The following is a 10808-nucleotide window of genomic DNA, read 5'->3' as shown; positions in this document are numbered from 1 at the left end:
GGTCACTGTGACAGTGCTGACAATGCCCCAGGCTCATGTGGCATCCGTGCTCCTGCCACCCACAGAACTGTCCCAAATTCAGGGCAACTTTGTGCTTTAGGGAAATTCTTTCTTTCTCTCCCCTGCTTTAACAAAACCCCAAAGGAACACTAAAATATTATAGCTCTGCCACTTCACTCTTACAACTTAACCTTGTTTTCTTTGGCACCTTTTTTTCCTTAACAGTGCACAGTACCCTCTTCAAAAGTTTCTCCAATTAACTCTTACTGCTAATGAGTGTCAGACAGAAATTCTGGGAGGTGACAGTAACAGAACACTGCCCAACTGCTTGGGAATGCGCCACACTTGAGGCCACTGAATCAAGTGAGAAAAAATACAGTAGTTTATATTACTAAAGTACCTGAATGCTGACAGACAACAAAAAACTAACAGTGCACGTGTTTTGCAGTGATGAGAATCTATATATCTTCACACTGCTGTGCAAGGGTGCAGCCCTCACTTGGGTACAGCAAATGAGATATCAGCTCTAGGAGGGGTGGAAAAACTGCTCCCTGGCAATGAAAATACATCATTTTAAGGGCTTAATTTATTTCCTTTATTTGGTGATATTAGTTCTGGGTGCTTTGCTGCAGCATATCAGGTCTCTACAAACCCCAGTATCGCTGTGGCTAATCTATAATAACATAACTATCTGCAGTTCATTCCATCTCCTGCACCAAGCCATGAAACTCAATTACCAGGTGAGGAAAGAATGGGAAAGCCAAAACAATGATGTAGAGCAGGTGTCAGGGTGTCAGTGGAGCTGCCACAGTTATTGCTGTGTGAAGCTGAAGCACTCCAGAAACTGGGAATGCTCGGAGCAGCCCATCCCCAGCCCACACAGGGCAGCACAGAATGTGGCATTTACACAGAATTTATCGAGGTAAGAGGCCCCAAGTTCAACCTGCCTTTCCCCCACCCCCTCATTTTACCTTAAATCATTTTGTTGATGTGATACAACATTTACACGTTGAGGTTTTTTTGCCCCCTCTCAAAATAAGCATTCTTCTCTACTGTGTTTTAAAATGCCACTACATCAGAATTCATCACAGAACCAAACAAAACCAGCAGAACACATGCATTTAATAGAGAAATAAACTGCAGCAAGAAATGGGTTTCAGTATTTAATGGCATGAATAATGAATTAAAAAATTAAGTTTAAATTATGTTGAAGGTCATAGAAAAAGCCTCAAAGAATGATAGTTAAACAGACATTAAAAGGAAGATTTAAATAGGTGATCTTTTAGTATTCTAGCAAAAACACTCTGTCTTTCACTCTTTATTTAAATTAAAATACCACTCTGTGACTGACCTTTTTAACATGGCCTAAGGGAGCAGGGTATGATCTTGTTAGAAAAGAAGTGATATTAAAAGAGCAATACTATTAAAAAGCAGAAGATGATGGAACCCACAGATTAAAATTTGTTTGCTCAGGGAAGATTAACTTTTATGAAAAGTCCTTCCTGCTAGAAGCAGAGACAAGTACTGCTGGTACCATTTTGGTAACCACTTCATGGACAGAGTTAATAAAGAGTGTCCTTAAAAACAGACCACAAAGCTAAATCCCAGGTTTGCTGACATTTCAGCAGAAGTGTCCCGTCTTTTCAGCATCTCCCTTGGCAGCCAGCTGTGGCAGAGATGGACTTCTCAGAACGTTCCTGAACATTCCTTAAGTGGTGTCCTTCAGCCTAACACCCCAGGCTCAGGTTTGTACCCAGAGGGGTCACAGGTCCTGCCCAAAGATGAACTGGAGGGCAGGGCTTTGCCCTCTGAGAAGTTCCCAGAAAGGCAGAGAGATGTGTTTACACCCCTGCAGAGACCTCAGCCTTGTCCTGAGGGAGGACAGAGACAGCTCTTTAACAGCCCTCACCTGACTCTGATCTCTGCTCCTCCAAGGCAACCTCCAAAATCCCTTCTCCCTTTAAATGGACTCTGTCTCTGGAGATGGGAAGACAGACCTAGAAACGAAGAATGCCTAATCCCCACCAAACATTAAACAGCAAAAACAAGTCACAGAGGTGTCCTCACACCTGTGCAGAGCAGAGAGCCCTGGGCAGGGTGAGCTGGACCTCTCCTCAGCACTCTGCCACCAACAAGGGGAGCCCTGAGTCAGTGCCACCCTCCCCATCCCCACCCCACGGCACACACCCTGGGCTGTCACACAGTAACACCCTGGCATTTCAGAGCTTTACACTTCACCCCTCAGAAACTAACAAATGTGTTCTGTCTCTCAATTTCCATCTGGGGTTTAAAGGATTAAAGCATCACTGTCATGACTTAGAGGAAATTCACATAAATTAGATGGCTGGCAAAACCTTGGGGAGGTTGTGTCCTTGACTTCACTGAACTTGTTTGGTGTATCAATTAGTACATTGCTAATTAAATAAAATCCATTAGAAGAATAAACTGCATTCAATGAAGCAACCAAAACCTGATGTAACAAATTATGTGTTGTTAAAGGGAACTCTTCAAAATAAAGGTGTCCAGGCAATCAACCACTACTGTCTTCCTACCATGTGAAAACATCCCCAAAATACTAAACAGGCAAAGATTTGAAATCTGAGAAGCTACAGCTTCTTTACCTCTTTGGTCCCAGTATTCAAACACTGCCAGAAAGGCAGAACCACACATGTGGATATAGGATATTCTACAATGTTTTGAGCAAGAGAGATCCTGTTTGATCCTGTAGTCTCCTTATGATACCGAACTTGCTGAAGACGCTCAAAGATGATGGCTCCTCTACTGAAAAAGAGAATAAACTGGAAGCCCTCCAGTTCTCTTGCTGCAGAGACTGAAATGAGCACCACTGAAACCAGGCATAACCTTCTGAAATCACATTTGTGTTCATTCATTTCAACCTCCTGATGAGGTAAGAAATGCAGAAGTTCCCAGGCAGGCCAGGAAGTGTGGACATTCCCTTGGTATGCAGTAGATGCACTGCAAATATTTTGGTCAGTTTAATTCGTGGCTGGAAAGGGATTAAAGCAAAACAGTTCTGAGAACTAAAATTAAGTCAGTGCTGAGGGTTGGATGGATTTCTAAAAACAAGTATTTCTATGTCTGATTTAAATGGCTGGATTTTTTTTCCCCATCTTTGCTGAAATTTTAGAAAAAATACTCCAGTGATGGGAAACATACAAATATAACCTTTTCCTTTTCAGGTCTCAATGTAGTTTATTAGAGAAATTGATCTAGTAAAACAACCAAACAACCCAACCAAACAAAAAAAGAACAAATCATTTGTACTTATCTATCCTTATAGAAAATCAAGGTAATTTGAATTATTCAAATCTCTCCTCTTTGCACAGAATTTCTGGGGTTTTGCTATACAGAATGGAGATGATGGAACTTTCTCTAACAAATTGTTTGATATTTGCTAATACCAAAAACCTTCTGCCCTACAGCCCTTTAAAATCTCTACATGCAGAAGTAACTGGAACAAGAGAAAACCATCATAAAATGAGATAATCAAGTTCTGGCTTTGAAGATTCAGAAAACTGATGAATTATTTTTAAAAAATCAGATCTATTTGACTCAACTTATATTTAACCACTTTATTTTCAGATTACCATGGAATCTTCTCCAAAATTGTGTCTTCTTCAGTAATTTTTCATCAGAGTTTTAAAGAGTCTCTGAGATTAAAGATATTATCAAATCCATGGTAATGTGGGGCTCTCTTGATTTTGAGTCCAAAGTCTGAAACATTGCTGGATTGTTAAAAATTCTGTTTCTATTCACTTTTATTTGTAGCTAAACCCAACTTTTTGAATTTTGAATTAAAATGCTAATATTGTGACTTCCTGACAAATAAAGCATGGAAAAGCCTTCTACTGACAAGAAAGCCAAAGCTGTTCCCCAATTATTTGAACAGCACTTTCCTCTGACTATGTTGGAGATGCTCACAGAGATCTTAAAAATCAAATGTTGCACAAATTAATTCCAAAGAAGGAGGTGCAGGGGTGGGCAGGAAGGATCAGCACCGAGTACAAGTCAGTTTAATTTGCAGGTATCTGAGAGGACATTATAACAATGACATGAATAAGGATAACAAAATGTTAACGAAAAAGCACTGTCAGTAATGATACATTCAGATAAATGGCAAACCTACTTGCATGAACTCTATCATTACTGCTTCAATCACAGTCATACTTAAACTTTGGGGAGCTAATTTCATTTATAAATTCTGCTGCTGCACATCAATTATCAGCAGCATTACTAACAGAGAGGCACAGAACTGCTGTGCCAGGGTGACTGATTGTCTGGCATTAGCTCAGATAAGAGAAGGGTTGCAAACCACTTTAAATGTCAAAAACCTGCAACAGTAATGGGCATAAGCACCAGTTATATTCCTCTAACTTCCCTGCCTTCCTGCCAATTCATTATTCTGTCTTCCCATTGCTACATCCTCTAACTAAAAAACATAAATGCCAAAGAGCGCTGATCTTCCTTACAGAGAATTTCCAGAGTCTTTATTGTGAGAGAATTATCTGATTCAAAACCAGAGTTAATTCTCTGAGCAAAATATTTGCCGTTGGTCTCAAGATCAGTAACAAAATTTTGATTTCAGGGCATTAAAATCGATCCTTTCAACACAGTGATTCGGTTTAAGAAAAAAATACTCAGCATTTCTACAGAAATTTCCCAGTGTGGCTGCAGTAAAGGGGGCAGAAGGTTAGGGAGACTTACCCAGAGCTGCTGTGAGCATGGCTGGTGTTGGCTCTCCATCCCACGGTGCCCTGGCCAGAGCAGAGCCAGAGCTGCAGGAGCTGCCTGCTGGACATGCAGCCTGAATGCCAACTGCCTGTGACATTGACTTCTTTCCAGCCTCTTGTAGTGCTGCCGCTATCAGTGTTATATTTGTATAGTAGAATAACATGAAATATTGATTCTGGAGTGCTTATCAACTGGACCTGCTCAAAATACTCTCCCGACGAAGTTCAGCGCTGTTTCTCATGCAGAACCGGTGCTGGGGATGTGTGCAGGGAGCTGCTTGCTCTCCCACAGCACTTTCAGTTCTTGCCTTCAGACATAAGCAGTAACTTTTCAAAATCTGGGAACAGTGGGAAAAGACACAAACAGTATTTTCTGAAATTGTGTGAACTGCCCTTTGAACTAATTCAAATGATTTGACAGAATGACTTTAAAAAACATCTTTACTACTCTGAAATCTGTCCCAGGGCAGGATGATGACCAGCAAATTTCTAATTGCAAAATGAATTGCTAAATATTCTAGGCACTTTTTCTTTTTTTTTTTTTGTTTTGCATGAGGTATTTTGGGCATTTTCTGTGTGCCAATACAGTAAGAATTAAAGCAGAGGCTGCTGCCCATGGTTTGCAGCCTGCCAGGGGCGTGGGATGTGCAGGAGCAGCTACTGGGGCTCGAGGGATGGGCAGTGAGACACCTGCAACAGAGCCACCAGACACACTGGCACAGGCAGTGACAGAGGGCAGGGGAAATGACTCTTTCTGCAAACCCAGCTACCCTCAGGTGACTTCTGCATGCCCCTGTGGGTTTCTGCTGGCTGCACCATGTGGTACCAGCTACAGCTAAACTATCAGAACCAACCGGACTTATTGCACTCCACCAAAGGCATCTCCTTCCTCTCTGCTTCTACTCCCATTCTGAACACACCCCAGCACTTTTATTGACTATTAACCTGTTCCAAGCAGCTGATGGTGCTGCTGGCACAGCTCTGGTGCTCGTGCAGACAGCAGAGTCCTGAGGGTGGGCTGCTCTCACTCCAGACCCCATCGTGCCAGAACAGCAGCCCTGGCATTCCCGAGAATTCAAAGCTGAACTTGTTCATTGCTCTTTCAGCAGGTCAAAAATTCATTATGTTGGTGTAGTAATAAAACCAGTAAAATCAACAATTAGCTCTCAAACTCACCTTTGAAAAGATTAAAAATGCCTCACTAGGAGAAATAAATAAGGCTAAATAGAACTTGTGTGCTGCAGGCTTTTTCATTATAATGATTTCAATTTTGTTTTGGCTGAACCTTCAGAACCCTGAAAAGTCACTCAATAACAAAAATTTTATTTCCAAAATGGTCATTTTCTTCCCTGAGATTTAATGCAATAATCATGCATTTATTTAACATTTTACCCCATAATGTCTCAGGAGGTAGATTCTATTAACTTGCTAAGAAGAGCCACACATCCCAAACTAGATAAAGGCTTGTACTTCAAAGACCTGCAAAAACCTTTCAGATTCAGCTGGAAGATTCTACCACAGAAGTTTATCATGAGCTGAAAAACAGACAAAAAAATAGCATTCTGCAAAACCTGAAGGGTAAATGAGGAAAAAATGTTTCACTTTACATATTTAGTTATTCATGGACTTGCACAAATACAAGCAGAATTTGTTTCATTGCAGTGACCATTTCTCTTTGATACCATGAAAAAAATTCAACTCACATCTATACAACTGTACATAATAATTTACTGGATTATTATAGCTTTCGAGTTTGCTTCCCTAATGAAAATAAGCCTGCTACAAACATAGATAATCAGATGTATGAAGAAGCACTGTGACTCTGATTAGCTGTGCTACATGAGTCATCTGCAGAAGCTGGAGTTTAGGCATTCTTTCCACCAAAAGACAGCACCAACCTCCCACTGAATCCAGCCCCCTGAAAAGCCCCAAATTTCAATAGAAAGGCCCACGAGGAGGGAAAAACTGGAACCATAAGAATTGAGCTCCACACAACAGCTTGCTGATCACCAAGCAAGAAAACCTGAATTTCTTCCAAACCTCAGCAGCAAAATGCAAACATTTCCCCCACGCAAAAAACACAAATAAATCAGTGTTAGTGCAACTGAGAGCGGGCAGCACTGCCCACTCCTTGCAGCCCCAAGCAGCCTTGCCCAAGAACAGAGTGTAGGACACAGATGTTCTTGCTACCAATCCCACGATTTAACTACTCAGTTATTAGAAAATATTCATCTGCCCTTATTTCTCAGACCACTTTGCAAATGCAGCTATGCACAGAGAGCTGCCAGGGTATCACAGGGACTTCTAGCTGGGCTCAGGGCTGTGTTTCTCCAGAGCAACAGGATTTATTTTATTTTATTTTATTTTTGTAAGAGTATATTGATTATCTGTCAGGCACCATAGACAGATGGACAGTATAAATAGCAAACATTTGTGTGATAACTTAAGATTTAGATTTTAATTCACTTTTGGGTGGGTTTTTTTTCCTAGCATCACTTCGAGAAAATCAGCACCTTAGAGAGATGAGTAATGGCAGTGAATTTGGATTTATAGCTATAATACTGCTAAAAGTAAAAGTTGATGCTTTATTTCTTAGATTTTTGTCTTTAAAAATTTTGTTTCTGCATTCAGACCTGCTGGTATTCTGGATTTTGGCTTGCCTTGCAAGCACAACTTTACTTCTAACTAAAGTGAACTTCTACTAAGTCCAGTTGAGAGATGCACAAGTGCAATAATTATAAAACAATTCAGCTTTGCCAACAGGGAATAAATCCAGCAATGCTTTGTGAGGGTTTTGAAAGGGGAGGAAATACACCTATTTCTATTCCTTTTATCCTCTTGCTCCTTTATTTGCAGTTCAGGATCCCAACCCTGCAGAAGCCTTTTCCATGCAGGAACTGATGTGAGCAATATTTAACGTGACTGCCTTGATCTACACAAATCCCAAGCCACCAGTGCTCAGTCACAGGCTCTGACACTGTGGATTCACAAACTTTTCAGCCCTGGCACCCACCAGGAGGAACTTTGAGCCCTGTGAAGCCATGAAGAGTTCACTGGCACTGCTCCATCCCTCTGGCCAGCTGCTAATTCCATCCCTAGGAATTCCATCCTGGCACTGGATCAAGCAGTGAGTGGTTTGTTTACCAAACTGCAAGCAATCCAACCTGAACAATAGCTTGGCATAGGATGGAGCATCCCAAATCTGCATCCAGAAGCTAACATTAATATGTTAATATGTTATTAAAATGTGCTATCCCCTCTCATACAGCAGGTGATAGAAGTCTCACCATTAGCCATTTATTTGCCTGCACTTTTCCCATCTGAAATAAAACATTGACAAGTTGTTGGTTTTTTTAAAATGCATGACAGCAAACAGATCTGAAACACGTTATTACAGCTTGAAGCTGTCACCTGCAAGCTCCCTTTCCATGTTCCACTTTTGCCCTGCTTCCTCTGCAGCCTGAGATCAACACAGAGCTTGGCAATAACAGGCTTCCCCTTCCCCTTGATTAACACAATCATCTAGGTCACCATAAGGGGATAAACCAATAAAAACAGTTCTCTCTTCGCCATAGGATTTCTCTTTTCCTGGATTTCATCTGGGCTACACCCCTGGTGTGGCTTTAGCTACTGTGAGCCCATTTCCTTCACTTTCACCCCTTCTGCAAATACACCATGACCAAAATGACTAATGAAGGGTTTACTACAGGTGAAGCTGAAAAATCAGGTAATTTAAAAGGCAAAACATGACAAGGAGGGTGAAGAAGGTTAATTGTATTAAAGCTGGTGTCCTGGAGTGGCTCATGGGGATGATGCATGGTCTGGAAACCCTCCAGGACCGTAGGAGGTGCAGGGGATGCTCCTGGTGCTGCAGCTGTAGCTGCAGATGCTGCTCTGAATGGCAAAGCAATATCCCTGTGCTTTGACAACTTGAGGACACAAACTCTCCAGATCCAAACTGGTCAGGACAATATCCAAAAACTAAGGCTGTAACATGGATAAAAAAAAACTAAAAAAAGGGCCAGCACAAATAAAGAGAAACTGGCTGAGGCTGATCACAGCCTTTTATAGGAAATTTGGTCTGTGCAGATGTGTCATTGAACACACATCTTGATCAAGCCTACAATTCATTTCATGTCAAAATCATCATAAAAATTGCACGACTACATATGAAATTTGCTTAGTGCTTAAGAGAAGAAAGGTTTACCAGAATGAGGAGTGAAAACCACTTTTGTGGTATTTCTGAATACACAAATACTTATTTTTTTCCATATGCAAACATTTGAACATTAGTGTCCAGCAAATTATAAAACCACTTGGAAAGTAAAGCACTTCACAGATATACTCAGGATATTTGTTGTTCTTGCACATGGATAAAGAAGAAATGGACTAAAAATAATGTGTTTCTACAACACTGAGAGAGCAGGGGAAAGAGAGCAAAATCTTCATCTCGCTAAAAATATGATGATGGCTGCACTCAACTCTTGGAATTTTAGGTAAGAAAATGACAGTTTTTTTCAGAACCTTTGAAGGTGTTTCATAAAAAGCCATTTTAGAACAAAAAGTTGGTTAACCTTGAAGAGTTAGCTAATGACCCAGCCCACTCCAATCTTAGCAGCAGTGAATAAACAGATCTTAGCAGAGCAAATGCAGCCAGGAGAGATGAGTGGCAATGAAACAGGCCCCAGGACATTTCAGTGAGCAGGGAAATCAGCAATGAACCCACTGTGTGGAGTGTGTAAGAAATAATTTCTCCAGGCTCTCGATGCAGTCAAACTGCTTTTGGTTCCAGATTTTCCTCCTCTCCAGATTTCTTGTCCTTTGACAACCAGCGAGGAACTGGACTATTTGATACACTTGACATGTTACTGCTATTTTTTAAATGGCTTCAGTACAAGCTCAAGTCTTCAGTAATGCTTTGTAACCTGTCTAAATTCAGAAAATAGATAGAGATGATGAGAATGAAAATGTAGCACTGTGCCCTTCAGATCTTCTGTCATTTGTGATCTGAAGTATGTAATTAATGCCAGGGCATCTAGGGAACAGAAAATGCAGAATGTGCAGAACCTAAGGTGTGTTATCTTCTGTAAGTACAATAAAATATCTGACATTTCATATTGATCCTTGCCACAATAGAAGAATTATTTTAAACAATAAGTAAAATAAAAGCAGCCACCTACATTCACTTAATATTAGAATTAAGTAAATATAAGCCTGCTATCACAGGGAGGCACAGACTTGGCTCACTGTATGGGTTTCTTTAAAATGAATTTATGTTCAGATATTATCAATCCCTCAGAAATCAAGATTGGGATTGACACTCCTTTCATGCCTGGCACCATGCTCTGCTCTGCCCTGTGACTGACCAGCCAACACAAACTGGAAACCAGCACTTCCTAACTCTGCCTCCCCTCGAGTTCTGGGTACACCTTGGGGCACCAGCATAGAAAACACATGAAGCCATGAGACAGCATCCAGAGGAGGCCACGAGGATGGGGAAGGGACTGGAGAGGAAGTCAGGAGGAGCAGCTGGGGACACTTGGTCCATTCAGCCTGGAGGAGCCTGAGGAGGGACCTCACTGTGGTGTTCAATGTCCTCATGAGGGATAGTGAAGGGGCAGCTCCAATCCTGGGACAGGGACAGGAGCCAGGGCATGGCTGGAGCTGGGCCAGGGCAGGCTCAGGCTGGAGAGCAGGGCAGGTTCTTCCCCCAGATGTGCTGGCACTGCCCAGGCTCCCCAGGGAATGGGCAGTGCCCGAGGCTGCCAGAGCTCCGGGAGAGTTTGGATACCCCAGGAATGCCCAGGGTGGGGTTGTCGCGGTGTCTGTGCAGGAACAGGAGCTGGGCTGGAGGATCCTGTGGGTCCCTGCCAGCTCAGGACATTCTGTGATTCACAGGGCTGAATCTGTGACTTGTCCAACCACAGCAGCACCTGTGGCTGTGGTGCCACCCCAGCTGTGCCAAGCCCTGTGCCACAGGTGACTGTGGCTGCTGTGCCTGCTCCGTTCAGCACCGGCTGCTGCTGGTCACTGCCAGCAGACTGAAGGGACAGCAGC

At 42.1% G+C, this 10808-nt stretch overlaps 1 protein-coding gene across 6 annotated transcripts in view; it reads right to left on the bottom strand.

Moving 5' to 3' along the window:
* The window catches only part of RBFOX1 (RNA binding fox-1 homolog 1), a 1108850-nt gene that overhangs the window by 597882 nt on the left and 500160 nt on the right, over nt 1–10808 (bottom strand). Inside the window, exon 1 of one of the 6 annotated variants that reach the window (XM_015642720.3) lies at nt 4726–5057. The exons of the other annotated variants lie outside the window; for them this stretch is intronic. Coding sequence (XP_015498206.1) covers nt 4726–4764 — 39 coding nt within the window. The 5' untranslated portion in view covers nt 4765–5057. Of the gene's footprint in view, nt 1–4725; nt 5058–10808 lie in introns of those variants that run through there. 6 annotated transcript variants of the gene reach the window in all.

The sequence above is a fragment of the Parus major genome, chromosome 14 (assembly GCF_001522545.3).
Source record: "Parus major isolate Abel chromosome 14, Parus_major1.1, whole genome shotgun sequence".
NCBI classification, from domain to species: Eukaryota; Metazoa; Chordata; class Aves; order Passeriformes; family Paridae; genus Parus; species Parus major.
This window is presented reverse-complemented; position numbering and strand designations above follow the sequence as displayed.